The 15,511-nt window shown below is 35.9% G+C and overlaps 2 protein-coding genes across 8 annotated transcripts; both read left to right on the top strand.

The window, feature by feature from the left end:
• Window positions 1-884: 884 nt before the first annotated feature.
• Window positions 885-7,376, top strand: LOC125189029 (U-box domain-containing protein kinase family protein). 5 transcript variants are annotated; one of them, XM_048086195.2, is made up of 10 exons: window positions 885-927; window positions 1,023-1,238; window positions 2,204-2,325; window positions 2,570-2,691; window positions 3,390-3,494; window positions 3,860-4,136; window positions 4,450-4,596; window positions 5,408-5,935; window positions 6,159-6,905; window positions 6,999-7,376. In XM_048086195.2, the coding sequence occupies exons 2-10, from the start codon at window positions 1,073-1,075 to the stop codon at window positions 7,179-7,181; spliced, it is 2,397 nt and encodes a 798-aa protein (XP_047942152.2). In that variant the 5' UTR covers window positions 885-927; window positions 1,023-1,072; the 3' UTR covers window positions 7,182-7,376. The 5 variants fall into 5 exon arrangements, with proteins under 5 accessions (XP_047942152.2, XP_047942151.2, XP_047942153.2 ...); XM_048086194.2 differs by lacking the exon at window positions 885-927 and having other exon boundaries at window positions 978-1,238; XM_048086196.2 differs by lacking the exons at window positions 885-927; window positions 1,023-1,238 and adding an exon at window positions 1,262-1,614.
• Window positions 7,377-8,566: 1,190 nt separating this feature from the next.
• On the top strand, window positions 8,567-15,330 carry LOC125186202 (uncharacterized). Of its 3 annotated transcripts, XM_048082550.2 has the most exons (11): window positions 8,567-8,935; window positions 10,051-10,266; window positions 11,184-11,320; window positions 11,516-11,560; window positions 11,636-11,689; window positions 12,479-12,583; window positions 12,679-12,885; window positions 13,243-13,328; window positions 13,653-14,199; window positions 14,284-14,674; window positions 14,782-15,330. In XM_048082550.2, the coding sequence occupies exons 2-11, from the start codon at window positions 10,086-10,088 to the stop codon at window positions 15,006-15,008; spliced, it is 1,980 nt and encodes a 659-aa protein (XP_047938507.2). In that variant the 5' UTR covers window positions 8,567-8,935; window positions 10,051-10,085; the 3' UTR covers window positions 15,009-15,330. The 3 variants fall into 3 exon arrangements, with proteins under 3 accessions (XP_047938507.2, XP_047938506.2, XP_047938505.2); XM_048082549.2 differs by having other exon boundaries at window positions 8,568-8,935; window positions 10,086-10,266; window positions 13,653-14,674; XM_048082548.2 differs by having other exon boundaries at window positions 8,569-8,935; window positions 13,653-14,674.
• The last annotated feature ends 181 nt before the right edge of the window (window positions 15,331-15,511 follow it).

Below are 15,511 nucleotides of genomic sequence, written 5' to 3'. Positions count from 1 at the left end.
AAAAAAAGAAAGTGAGTTATCTTTGGTGACCGAGAGAGTAGTACTCCATCTGTCCAATCATATGGAAATGCTACTCATATTCTTTTTTCATAGTGACTTAGTGAGTCATTTTTTTTTGACAATATATAACATAATTATTTTCTCACTTTATTATTTCTTTTACTTTATTCTCCATTCACTTATTTCTTGATATATTATTTTCTTAAATTTTATGCCAAAAATAGTCATTGGAATTATCATTGGATTTTGATACTGTTTAAATTTGAAGTTTCGGTTCATTTTAGTTGAATATACAAAACCCATAAAAAATGAATTTAATTTTAATACTCCTTATATACATATATACTCCCATATTATACTACTACTTAAACAAATTCTAATTGTGTTGAATTCTATATGCCATGATATTTAAATTTTATAAAAATTGTAATGGTTTTGATATGTTAATTATTTTTTTTCCAGGTATTAATAATATATTTGTGGAATTTTAGTTTTTTGGTTCAGCTCTATTTACATAGTTTGGATTTCGATTTTTTAAAATATACTATTACTAGTAACCCACCAAAATAGTTTAATTTGTAGATAACATTGTACTAATTGATGAAGTATGAAAGATAGATACATATGAGTAAAAAGTGAAAAATAGTAAGAAAACTTTTATAATACAACAAATAAAATAGATTATTTGTGTATGACAATGCTCTTAATTTAGTTTTTTGCTGTCAGATCAAAAGAAATGAAAATAAAAAGAAATTGCGAATGGAATAGGGTAGATGCTATATAAACTATAAAGCAAGTTATAAAGACTTTGTTAATTTATGGGTCAACAATTTGTTTACACATTAATTACAATCTTAAAGACTTCATCGGCAAAATAATAAACACGTAGTGGGCATCATTTCTGGTTTTGACGAAAATCTGAAAAAGGTGGGCAGCTCACACTCCACTAGTATACAATTTTCCTACTGACCACGACTTAGTTTAACTCCTTTAACCATACTTATCTTCTTTCTCCCACACAGGAATAGAGTCACAAAACTGGAAGTGATGAGTTTGTGACAGAAACGAAAAGATGGGGAGTGAAGGGGAAATCGGCAATCGCGATTCGCCGATATATGTGGCCGTGGGACGGAATGTAAAGGTGGGCAAGTCGTTGCTGACTTGGGCGGTCGAGAATTTTTGTGGGAGCAAGATTTGCCTTGTACATGTTCATCAGCCCGCGAGTTTTGCGTCTCTCTGTATGCTCATTTTTGCTTAATTTCGAACCTTTTTCGCTCATGTTTATTCCAATTTTAGTTTTTTATATGTTGGGGTTTGGTGATGTTGTGTTTCTGTGCTGTGATTGGTTAGTTTATTGAAATTTTGTTTCTTACTATATTTTTCATTGATGGCGGATTATATCGTTTTAGGTTCTGTCGTTTGATAGGAATTTGGATTTAGATGTGGGCCTTTTTGAGGATCATGTGTTCTCAAATCTTATACACTCCTCTTTTGAATAATAGTATATTATTGATTCTTATTGAATTGGTGCAAAGTTATATTCTTTTCAAGCTATTTTGTGGTGAATGATACGATCACAAGAATAAAGAGAAATCCAAGAAAGATTAAAGAAAGGTGAAGAACAATCTCTTATTCTCTTGTGTGTGTGAGTTGGCCTAGTGGTAGAGTGGTTAAACCTGAAGCCAAAGGTCTCTGATTCGAGTCCATTCATTTGCCTATAAAAAAAGGTAAAGAATTCTCCAGAATTTAATGAGCCACATGTGTTTACACAATATCAAAGACACGAATTACATCCCAACTCTAATCTATTTATCTTTTCCTAGCCGCGACTCTTAAATTAGTTGCAACTGCTTAGCTGATTCCAACTTCTGCATTTGTTGATTTGTAGATTGTACTTTCATTTTTTTTGTTGGGTTTCTCTTTATTCCTGTGATCATATCAATTAAACTATTGCAATTCCTTTTATGCTGCTTATTATTAATCATTGACAAAACTTTTGTCTTAGGCTTGTTGATTTGGGCCTGTAGAGATGATCACATTCACTTTCAGTTTTATTTTAATTTTATTTTTCAGGAGATGCATGAATTTGAATTAAGTTTCATGTTAGTGTTATTCTCCTCTTCCTTATACTGCATAATATAGGATGGGAGCAAATCAATTCATCACTTTGAATTGACATAACCTTGCTTTCACATGCTTTCAGTCGGTGGGAAGCTTTCAACTAGCAACCTTAAAAGTCAGGGAATAAAAGCATCGCAAGAATATGAAACAATCAAGATGCAAAAGCTTATTAACCAGTACCTTCTCTTCCTGTCCAAGATGGGGGTAAATATCTTTTTCACTAATGCTCACAGATACCTTATCGAAGTTTATATTGATTTGTCACTTCATACATACAGAGATGTGAAATGTACATCAGCCATTGTAGGTTTGGTTTATAAGTATTTACCCCATTCTATATATTCCTTCAGCCTTAACAAAATTCAACTATCTGCTTTTCTTCTCCTAATATTACAGAGCCCTGTATGAGCTGCAACTGAAAAAGAGTGATTTCCTTGCTCTTGTACAGAAACAGGCTGATAGGCTTTGGATAGAAATGACAGAGATTGAGAAAGGGATTCTACAACTCATAACAAAATACAAAATAGGAAGGCTCATCATGGGAGCTTCAGCTGAGACATTCACCCCAAAGTATGCTATTATTAATTTCAGTGTTTTATCAATATGATGTTTTTTGCGTCTTGATTGCTTTACCGACCCTGAAATTTTGTTTAAGGCTGTTATGGTATGAAGCATTTGCTAATTCATGTGATGTATGCTAGCTGCTGACCTGCATTTATGATCTGGATCAGGAAAAGGCAACGGTAGTATAAAATGTCTAATGAAGGCTATTTCAGAGAATAAAATAGGGTAAACTCGCCAATTAGTATGGTGCATTTCATTCCTTTGGTTAATGTGGGTTTTAAATAGGAAGAAGAATCTAGGTAGCTCTTTATGTAATCTAAGTATCTAAAAATCTAATCAATTTGTATATAGTTCAAAAGTTAGAGTTAGAATGGTGGTGTTGATTTCATTTGGTGCAGCTTACTTACATGTTACATGACCACATCTTCAAGTCAAAAGGTAATTTAAAATGGGCATGTTGAGCACCTGAGCTATTGAAGATACTGATGGCTATTTAAAGTAATTGATATTCTCATTAGTTCTACTGTATTTTTACAGAAATGCATATGCCGGACATATTGTCTCTGATAATTTTCTTAACTAAAGTTGACTTACCTTACTAAGTAGAGAGATACTCTCCAAAGAATTTGATGATCTCTTAACTGCACATTTAGTTCCTGTAGTGATAGTGTTTATTTACTAATATTGACTAATCTAGATTGCAGGAAGCTGTCAGCGACCAATTCTAGCAAAGCTATGATCGTCTGCCAACAAGCTCCATCATCATGCCATGTCTGGTTTATTTCAAAGGGGAGGCTCATATACGAAAGGTGTGCCAATTAATGCTTGTAAGCTAATAATTGCATTCCACTGGGTGCCTCTGACAATTGACTGATTGAGAAATTATTGAATGAATTGTGAGGCTAAAAATGTATAAGGTGTTCTTTTTTCCTTTTATTTATTTATTTTGTGTGTGTTGAAGAATTTGATGGGAAAAAGAGGTTTTTGTGTTGTTATTTAGTGTGGAGTTCAAATTTAGCAAACATATAGTTCCATTTGCAGACGCTGAGTGAGCAACCAATGAGTTTTGAATTCTGAGATGCAAAAGAAGACACTTTAATCCCTGGGCTCTTATTCCCCTTGCATATGCATTGTTTATTTTAGAACGAGAACTGACATTCAGTCTCTTTGTTAGGCCTGTTGGATTTCGTTGTCATTCAACCACTGTTGTGCCACTTTCACCTCCAATAAGTAGAAGTGGAATGGCACAAACCAGTAATCCGGAGGAAAACATAGATGTCAAAGTCGGATCTGTTAAGGATATTGGTCACTCAGCCAGATCAACAGAAGATGTAGATGGAGAATTGAACACGGCACCAGCAGTGGGTGAGACAAGTCAAGATGGTTCGACTTTATTTCTGAAAGTGGACTTTCCAGATCATCTACCAAGTCATTCTTCTAACACTATGCTGGTATGCTAGAGATTTAATTAATTGGATATATCTTTTGTTATGGCCTGGTATGACTGCAAAAGATAATATCTTAGGAGGATTCTGGACCATCTGGATGAATGAAATGTATTTGTAACATTCCTAGACCATGTATGTTGCTATGGCTCCAAAAATAGGCAGTTAATTTTTCAGTTTTATGCACCTGAAGGGATTAGTTCTCATTCATTCATGATGCATATGAATATATGATTATAGGATCCTTGAACATAACATGAATGTGGTTGCAGATGTTATAAAATTTATAAATTTTGATTTTGTTGATCAAATATTCCAGGACTCTGAATTTCAAGAACAAGAAATGTGTGATTTACAAAGTAAACTAAAGCATACTATGATAGATGCTGAGGAGTCGAAACAGACAGAAATTAAAGAGCCGTTGCAACAGAAAGCTGGAGAAGATATCTTGGAGGCTCTGAGCAAGGTAAGTAGAGAATGTTGGGCTGTCTTTTGTTTTCTTTTCATTCAACCTTATGCTTAATGCTGCTTTCTGTTGCATATGGAACTACTTTTTATGTGATTATTTGTTGCTGTAAGGGTAGAAAAAGAATACTAGGTAAAACACTAGAGACAGTTTACTCCCTGCCAGCGGTGAGAATCTGCAACTCTTTCTTAGTGGGAGTGAATTCCGAACTATCTTCTCATCTAGAATGATTCCATTTTTCATTAACGAAAACTTTTGTTGAAAAATAATACTCCCGCCGTCCATGACTAAATGTCCCATAGTTGACCGGCTTGTGTTTTAAGAAATTGTTTGACTTTATAAAGAAAAGTGGATAAAAAAGTTAGTGGAATGTGGGTCCTATTTTTATATAATAGTTTTATAATTAAATGTGAGGGGAATAAGTTAGTGCAATGTAGGGTCCACGTGCGAAAAATAGTAAAAGTGAAATGAGACATTTATTGGGAGACAAACGAAGAAGGAAAAATGTGACATTTAATGGCGCACGGAGGGAGTACTTATTTCGGTCTGAATCATATAGTTACAACAAAGAAACATTGACTTAAGAACTAGACTTTCATGCTCCCTACTGTTGATAATAAAATAGTTTATTTTCATCATATGACATTTACCGGAGTGTGGAGTTTCAGAAAATTTATTTTTTCCTTGCAAAGTCTTTTCTCCAAATTACCTGCGTGCAACTTTAGTTGGTGGATCCATTTCATTCATTTCTTAGCATATAAAATAAAAAAATATACCCTACATGTGATATATGTTATAATGCTCAACCCAGGCTGAGGCAGCAGAAAATCTTTTGATGGACGAGATTAACAGAACTAAAGAAATTGAGGAACTATTGCTCAGAGTAAGGCAAGAAACTGAGACAATGAAAAATCAGCACGATGAAATTCTAAAAGAACTTCAGCTGATTGAGGCCCAGAAGCCTGCACTAGAAAGACAACTAAGTGAAGCCCGCTGTTCAGAGAGAGAGCTAGAAGACAAGATTGTTCAAGCTGTGAATCTCTTAATAACATTTAAGGGAAAACGGGATGAATTGCAGATGGAGTACGATTCTTCTGTAAGGAAAATTAACAGATATAGGGCATTGCAGACAGAGGATCCTTCAGTAATATCGCCTGCACATTTTTTTGGAACCAGTTTCTCGGATATCATTGAGGCTACCGAAAATTTTAAACCATCTCAAAAAGTTGGAGAGGGAAGGTATGGAAGTGTTTTCAAGGGAATGCTTAACCATAACAAGGTAGCTATAAAGATGTTACCGTCTTCGGGTTCTCAGAGTGATTCGGAGTTCAAGATTGAGGTAATATTTTCAAAGCTTAAGATTTGCCTATTAGCATAATATCATTACAAATTTACAATTATGCCCATGATGTGGGATTGTAAATTGCTTGAAATTGTAATCCTTCTTTAAATGAAATTCTATGCTCTCAATGATATTATATTCTTAAGAAAGTTTGGTTCCAAAAGCAGTTACTTGTAGCTTGTCTGATATTATCATCTTAAAGGCTTATATGTCAATTCAGGTGGAAATTCTGTCGAGAGTGAGACATCCAAATCTTGTTACACTTTTTGGTGCCTGTCCAGAGTCGAGATCACTCATATATGAATACATTGAAAATGGCAGCCTTGAAGATTACCTTTCCAACCCTGCCAAAGCTTGTTCTCTTCCATGGCAGACTCGGATAAGGATTGCTATTGAAACATGTACTGCCCTCATGTTCTTGCATGCGAACAGCAGCTGTAATTTACATGGAAACTTAAAACCCTCAAATATTCTTGTTGATGTACATTTTGTCACCAAAATAAGTGAGTTTGGCATCTCAAATTTGGTGTCCCAGAACGAGAATCGTTTGAATTTGTACACAAGTGATCCAAAAGATCTTGAATACATTGATCCAGAATCTCTTGAAACTGGGGAGCTCACCCCAGAATCTGATGTGTTTTCGTTCGGGATGGTACTTTTAAGACTATTAACTGCAAGAGCGGCTAGAGGGGCATTGAGGGATGTGAAATGTGCTCTCGAAAGAGGAAAATTAGACAGCATACTCGACATGTCAGCTGGGGAGTGGCCACTCGGGACAGCCAAGAAGTTGGCTAATTTGGCTTTGAAATGCTGTGAACACGATAGCATGGATAGGCCAGATCTTGTGTCGCAAGTTTGGGCTATTCTTGAGCCGATGAGGGAGCTGTGCTCTGCCTCCGCCTCATCATCTGTGGATTCGGGGAGTAAGCGCAAAATACCTTCTCATTTTGTCTGTCCCATTATCCAGGTAATACTTACGAATGCATCTTGTTTTCTGTGACTCTGTCCAAATGCTTGTTGGTTGCCTTTGTTTAGCTGATTGAGAGTGGTGATGGCGCAGGATGTTATGACGGATCCGCATATAGCCGGAGACGGCTACACATATGAAGCAGAAGCAATACAAGGTTGGTTCAATAGTGGCCACAAAACTTCACCAATGACAAATCTCATGCTTGACAATTGCGACCTAATTCCAAACTATGCTCTTTATTACGCCATTCAGGAGTGGCACCAAACTGCATAAATCACCTCTTTCTCTCACACACACTCACGCATTCTTCCTCTGCTTCATATGTATGTGAACTCGTGTACACTGATTCGATCTGTTGGTTATTAAGTGCCTATATACACTTGCATTGCCAGATGCACCCACTCCAATGTAATAGTAGTACTAATATTCAGTGCAAAGTGAAGAAAAAGAAGAAATATCAACTGTCAATATTAATGTTCCATTTTCTTTAGGGTTACAACTATTTCATAATACGTTCTTTTAAAAATCTTATTCTCACTTTCACACGATAAAAAGAGGAAAGATGGTACAATAGGTGAAAGTCTAGTTTACACGAATGTTGTTATTATTGTTATTATTATTATTATTATTATTATTATTATTATTATTATTATTATTATTATTATCATCATCATCATTATGATTATTATTATTATTATTATGATTATTATGATTATTATTATTATTATGATTATTATTATTATTTAATACTCCCTTCGTTCCCTTGAAGATGACCCACTTTTCTTTTTAGTTTGTCCTAATTAAGATGACTCATTACTTAAAATGGAAACACTTTTATCTCTATTTTATTCCTTTTATCTTACTTTACTCTCTCTTCTCAACACATAAAATAAATTTGCATAAAATTCCGTGCCACATAAAAAATGGGTCATCTTCCTTGGGACGGAGGGAGTACTTCACTGTAGTCTATATATATAGGTGGAATCAATTGTGAATCACTCCGTACATCTTTTGTGCAAACTAGAAGATAAAATTTGGATAATTAAATTTTAGTTACGTCAATAGATGACAAATAACGTCAATAAAAATGTCAAATCGGCGTTCATGCAAAGTGAAGTGATAAACTTAGACCCCTATCAATTTTCATTTTGCCTATATATTGTGTAATCATTTTACCAACGTGGAGGAAAATTAAGTTTACAAATTCACAACCCCCTCACAAGTCACTTCTATCTTTTACCTCCCATCTGGCCATCTCTCGCTTGCGAAAACTACCCAATTGTAAAAATCGTGTTAATCAGATCCTACTTCATTTGACCACCAGCGACTTCACGTGCATGCACAAAAGAAATAAGAAAAAAACTGAAATAAGTTCAAAGGCAACAAATTGGATTTTATCTATTCTCTGCATGCCCACAAAAAATGCATTCGAACCCAATGGTCTAAAAAATGGAAATGTCTTTGATTTCTCTTCTGAACACTAAAAATATCACGTGTACTATTTATATTGATGATTTCTAAAAATGTGTCTCACTCAATTGAACAAAAATGATATAGGAGTACTCCATTTCATAAATAGAAGAATAATACTAGTCCATAAGCCAACTAATAAATAAAAAATGTGGAGTGCAGAATAAAATATTGATTTATGAAGTGCTTTCGAACTTCACTCATATCCCTAATCCCTAATTTGTTGTTTCTGAGTGAGTGCTAAATGCTAATGCTGTTTTCCAATTGATGAAGTATGGAATATTTTGAAGGGAACGTTGAGCATTTTAGAATATAGAACAGCAAATAGAAATCAATTTGTATATAGCCGCTCCTGTTTTTCATCTCTCTTTCTTCTTCTTTCCTATTTACATCCGCTTTCTCTCTCAAAAAGGTTTCGCTTATTCCTCTGTATCTTTACAGATATACACATTTTATTTTTCTATATAAACGCACACTCTGTCATACATATAAAGGCGTAATTTGTTTGCGACATCGTTTATTCGGCAATCACTCGCCTCAGATCTCTCCGTTCACTGGTAAGTGCTGCCTATCTCCTCTCAGATCATCAGCACGCTAACCCTACAACTCATTTTTGTGTATTCATTTTCTGTTTTCCTTTTGCCATTTCAACAATTGCGTGGTGGTTCATTTTATCTAATCCAGTGCCGGTTTTCCTGGCTCATTATATTATCTTGATTTTTCGATCATAATGTTTGAATCTCAATTTATGGTTAGAAAATTTTGCTTGCGAATCAGTTTGAACTGAACTATGAGTTTTTTTCAGATTGAACTGGATCCTTTGTAGTGAGAATGTGGTTTTTCACTAATTCATATTTCCAGTATTTATCTACACTATGAGCATCTTCTTGTTTAGTGCTGCTAAGTTTATTGTGTATAGACTGTGTTATTCTGCTGATGTTAGGCACTGTAGTAAATGATCAAATGCTTATGTGTGTGACTGTTAGTTACATAAGTAGTAGGCAATATGCTACTTGCTGAGGAAGCAATTGGAGATTTTTGCTCATAGATTAGTCTCATGGATAAAGCTGGTTACAACGGTTAAGGGCGGCTTGATCTGATTTGCATGAGATGATTTTTTAATTTTTTTTCCATTTTAACATGCAATTTTTATTAGCTTATTTAGTTGCTTTACAGAAGTATTCGTAAACAGTTTTTGTAAGTCACAATTATTCTGTAAAATGTATAGATTAGTTCTTAAGGATAACTAGATGTGATTCTCGGCGGTTCTCATTCTTAAAGTTTGAAATGAATTTAATAGGTGGATACAATTGTGTGTTAGCATGCTAAATACAATTAAATGTTGGGCGTAGGCTTTTCATTTTATTGTGTAAGTTCACTACACATTTAAAGTAGCTTTTACTCATGTCCTTATATTCGTCTTCAGCACGTGGTTTAATCAAGTTTGTTCATCCATTAATGAGAAAAGAATCATACCTAAATCATTCTTATCTTTATAATAAATGTTTTATGCTATAGGACCTTCTTGATATATACTGATTCTGCCTATTTATTTAATGAATCTTGTGCCTTTTTGAATGAGATTTATCTCCTTTATTGTCTGACTGAGTTTTATAGTTATTTGGCATTTTCAATCAATATATGGTCACTTATATATCATTAAATTGTGCAGTGTTTCTGAATGAGATAATTGTAATTGAAACCTAGATGCCTGCTACAAAGCTCTGCTCAAGTGGAACTCTCAATGCAATGAAATCAGAAGTAGGGAATGATTCCCTAGATACCTTCATCAGACAAGCCGTAGGAAAGGAGCCTCTTCTCCCTCTCCCAAGGACTGTGGATAGTTCAGTTCCATGGATTCAATTGTTTCAGGCCTTAGATCAACCAGGTATAAATAAAGTTGAACTTTGTTGAATTTAGTTGTCCATCCACGAAGAAAAATACCTCTATGGTGAGGTTATCGATGGGTATGTGATCCTATATCCATGATTTAAGGCATAAAAGCTTAACACATACAGATGTGATACAATTGTCTGCAACTGTATGGAACATTATATTTTTCCTTTTTAACATTTACGGTGTGTTTATATAGTCTGAGAGAAATAAATGTACAAACCACATTTGCAATCAGTTCTAGTTCTTCATCGATCCTGTACTGTACTGCATAATCGGACTGTTTTCCGAATGCCCTATACTCTATGGCCCATATAAATAGCAAATTAGGGCTATTCATCTAACTGATGGCGCCTAATATCTTTCCTCAAGAATTAAGGATCCACCTCTACTCTTACAATCTAGTAATTGTCCTCTGCACCTGATCAGTTACCTACAATTCATCGGCAAAAGCTAAATCAGATTTGCAGAAGCCGCAACGTTTTCTCTATAAGACCTTATTTGCAAGTAGATTAGTAGTATATTGCATTCTACTCTACTTGGGTGCATTTCTTGTGTAGTTTGTTGTTTATTTCTTTGCATTTGGTTGTTGCTTCATTAGTTTCACAATGCTAGGGCCCAGGTATAATCTCCCAGATTTAACATATACTCACCCAGTTCTCCAAGATTTGACATATACTCACCCAGTGGCTGCTGGTTTTTGGCACATGTCAAACACCACAAGCACTATCTGTAGGTGTTCCTTTAGAAAGGTTTTCCGTGATGATTATCACTCATTCAGGTGCAGCGGTTACCTTTATTAGATGCCTGATTTGTACTAGATCTTGGAGTTTTTACGAAAGATCATGTTTGGTAGGTTCTAGATATGAACTCTAATTTGGCTTTTATATTTGTTTGTTCTTTTACTTGTAGATCTCCCTGGTTGGCCCTTGATGACCCCTGTGAAAGTTCAGATGCAAAGGTGCAAGAAGTGTTCCCGGGAGTTCTGTTCTCCAATAAACTACAGAAGACATATTCGGGTGCACCGCCGCTCCTTAAATATCAACAAGGTTGTCAAACTTCTGCTGAGCACCTTAAGAAGCACACACAAATTGATGGCCTTCTTTTATTATGAAGCATTAAATTCAATGCATATGATACATTATCTGTTGGTTGCTTCACTGCTTGTATCTCCAAGAATATCACCAACGTTTTGTTGTGTCACATTTTATAATATTTCTAATGCTTGTCTTAATATTGTGTAGGATTGGCACAAAAATAGGGATTTATTAGCTGTATTTTGGGATAAGGTAATTACTTTCTTGTTTGCATTCCTTTATTGCTTATCCTTCTATCAATGAAAAATTCGCTCTTGCTGTGTACAGTTGTCATTGGAGCAAGCTAAGGAATTAGTGTCATTTAATGACATAATTCTTAAGGTAGTCATGCTCTCCCTTTATATCTCTATATAATTTGTTTGTTAGGATATACTGCCTCCGTCCCACTCAATGCGAAATATTTCTTTTTCGGTAAGGGATTTTATGCAATGTTCTTTTCCGGTAAAAAAACAATTTATGGTAAACTTGTATTTGTGGCATGCCAGAAAGAAATAAATGAACTGTATATTAGGGGAAATGTGTGTGGAAAAAACTCTGTTTGATTGTATTATAATAAGGACTTTCAATTGAATGTTGCCTAGCATGTGGGAAGCTTCAAAAATCAAAAGTCTGAACTGCGTGTTTCAAATTATTTAGTCCTGTAAAAGAATTCTGAATTCTTTTACCATTCTACATAAAAAAGTAGTACTACTATGCCCATGTCTGCTGTCAGCACTATTTAGTTACTCCCTCTGTCCCATAAAAATATGGACATTTGGGATGGCACAAGAATTAATGCACAATTGGTAAAGTAAGAAAGAGATAAAAAGAAAAAGTTCTTATAGTACTGTTAATAGAGAATGGGGCCCACCTTATTAGAGAGAAAGAAGTTATCAAAAATAGAAGGGGATAATTTTATGGGACATCCCAAAATGGAAAATGTCCTTATTTTTATGGGACGGAGGGAGTATAATATTTGCTTTTTTGTGCACAAAATATTGAACTCCCAATTAATTAGGTGCAAAATCTGCTATTTCTTATTTATCGTTTTTCTTTGAATATCTTCTTGCATTCTTTCATTTCCTCCAGTATCACATTTACAATTTCTTCGGTTTACAATTAACCTCTCAGGATATTCCTGGATCATCGGTAGTAAAAGCTCTGGCTTCCTCTCTCCGAAGACCGGGGGTTTGGACTCTTCCGCAGGCTTATGTGAAGGCTGGTGCTACACTGCTGGTGAGGAAGCTTCATTTATTTTTATGCCTTAGTGCCCTTTGTATAGTTTCTGCCACATGCAGTATCTGTTTCACAAAATTCTTCCTTCATCCCAGGATATCATCCAAGTTAAGCCTTCCAGATTACCAATATCCTCACAAGAACTGTTTAGCATCCTCGATGATGCCAGCGAGAGTACATTTCTGTGTGCCGGTACAGCTGAGTCTATGCAGAAGTATGTTTTTGATGGAGAAACTGCTAAAAATATCCTTGAGTTGAAGAACCTAGTAGCTTTTACTAGCTTCCTCTTTGAGCAACAACTGGTACTTGCTCTTATTTTTTCTCTAGTTTTCACCTATGTAGTTACTAGCTAACAATGCCCCCTCTTTTGTTGAAAAGTAACCATGCAGCTCTCCATAATTTCAGTTGGGTGTGACTGTAAAGGACAATATGTTATTCACCCGTTGTTATCATACCTCATTCATTAACCTAACCTTATGTAGCTTCAACCAAATTCTTTATCTTTACATTGGGGGGAAATGGCGTTTCTGTAAACAAGGAAGCACATTGGATCTCTGTTATATATCCTCTCCCCTTATCTTTGCCTTAGTTGTCATGGCGTCAAGGTAACTTGACTATTCAGTATACTACAGGTTGAGTCATAATTCCTTTGTATTCAGGTCAAGGCATGGGTCGCTGACAAAGATGTAGAGGCTTTGAGATGTCAGAAGCTACTTGTGGAGGAGGAGGAAGCTGAACAGAAAAGGTAGACTCCATTTCTTGACTCATACACTATTTATGTGTAGGTGTAATTTAGTATTTGCATGGTTGATTTGCTAAAAGAGGGCAGTACTGTGAATGCTTGCTTATATTATGAATTGTCAGTGTCACACAGCTTTAGTGAGATGTATGGTTACTGTATTTGTGTGAAACTATTCCTGAAGTGTTTAGAGTTGAGAGATGCATAACACTGATCAGAAATTCATGCAGAATTTGGGTTAAGGAATTGGGAAACTATTAGTGGATTGGGTTGCAGGTACTAGAACAAAATGCTTCTAACACTATTTACTTTGATTTGAAATGTTATTAGGCAAGTAGTGATTCTGGAGAGGAAGAAACAGAAAAAGCTTCGTCAAAAGCAACAGAAGGTCAGGGAACAATACTATGGGTGCAGCAGAGATTTGAATGTCTATGTTGATGCTATAGATAGGCCTACTTCAGCCGAAGCATCTGATCTGTCATCCCCATCGGACCCAAACTCAAACTCAAAAGAGGTGCCTACAACCTCAGACTCTGTTCAACCCCAAAACAAAGAGTCAGATGAAGATATAGGAGCACAGTTTGATGCTAGAAGTGAACATAAGAAACATGGGGACTCTCCAGCTGTTGAGCTCCAGATGGTCGTTGCAAATGGTATTCGGCATGTAGCCACCAACTGCTTGCAAGCTCTAAAGTCACAAAGGGGAAGCCGGTATGGTGCCAATTCAAACTTGAATCTTCGAACATTGAATCCTGAACTTATACAGAAGTTTGGTCCATCCAAAGACAGAAGTCTACATAATGGAAACAAAGTCTGGACCAAGAAACTCAAAACTAACAATGATGGGGAGAACCCAAGGCCTCCTTCTTTGCAAGACGTGAGCAGTCACCATATAGAACAAAATAACCGTGAGGTGATTATTGGTTCTATATCTGTCACACTGACAAGTTACTTTGATCAGCAGCAAGCAAGTCACCCAAATGAAAGACAAGATACTTGTGGCACTGAGCAGGCTGTGCTTAAGAAGAAAACTGCTTCAGAAAAGCCTGCGAAATCTAATTCTCTTCAGTCCGGTACCAACCGAGTGGCTACAAGACTTTGGAGGCCTGTTAGCCGTGGTGAATCAAAGAACGTGCCACCTGTTGGTAGAAGCAATGGAGATCCCGAAGATAATGCTACATTGAGTAAGGTTCATGAAGATACTTCCTCCAGTGAAAGATCCGGGCAGTCACAGTCCTTGGACAGTGATGGTTGTCATAATGGGAAGCAATCCCATGTCGTCTCAGTTGAAAATGCTCAACCAGGATTGGTGCCATTCTCCATTGAAGCTGCAAAAGAGTTTTTTGCCAGGAGTATGCCTAGTTTTACCTTTATCCACTTACCACTTATGTGTTCCGAGTTTTACCTTGTATTGCTCTATTGCCTTGCATTGAGCCTTATAAACCTCAAATTGGTGCAGGATGGAAAGACGCTATATCTGGAGACCATGTAAAATTAGTGCTCTCGTCAGAGCACAAACCTCATGGATGCTCGGACATTCAGCATGCATCAGATCCTCCTAGAAGCAATGCTCCTAACCATGATGAGAACCAGTTTGGCAGAACCCTTCAAGTTCAAGTTGCTATAAAGCCAGAGAAGAGTGTGAAATTCAAATACATACCAAAACAAAAGCTATCGCATAGGTAAATTTGATCATCTGGATTTTTTTAGTTTAGAACATTGCTCTCTATTTCCGAGCAGAGGTTCCAGTTTTACAGTGGTCTTCTGTCGGACAACTGAAGGAAATTTTCTTGAGGAATTCGATTTTTTATTTCGAGCAGTTGTGGGCTTGGGGAGTGGTAGATTGTTTAGGCTTGAGGCTGGATCTTGAATTTTGCTGCGTTTGTAAAGTAGGGGGTTTTTAGTTGTCCAATAGGTATTCTCTCTGTGAATTACAATTATTTTGGGAAGTATGTGGTGTTCGCGGACTTGTTGAATGTATGAATGATGGCCAAATTTTAGCTGAAAATTATACTTGCTAGTTTTTAGTTATTAAGAATTGAACATTCACAAATACTAGTACTATTTCTGACTTTCTGTAATGCTATGTGACGATCAATGTTGATTAGCAATTAATAAACCAGTATCTAGCATATAGTCTCTTGAATTAAAGGAGAGGCTAATGGTCTAAGTAAAATTTTTAACAATAT

The sequence above is a fragment of the Salvia hispanica genome, chromosome 5 (genome assembly GCF_029641045.1).
Source record: "Salvia hispanica isolate PSC_SH4W2 chromosome 5, Shi_PSC_v1, whole genome shotgun sequence".
Taxonomy (NCBI): Eukaryota; Viridiplantae; Streptophyta; class Magnoliopsida; order Lamiales; family Lamiaceae; genus Salvia; species Salvia hispanica.
This window is presented reverse-complemented; position numbering and strand designations above follow the sequence as displayed.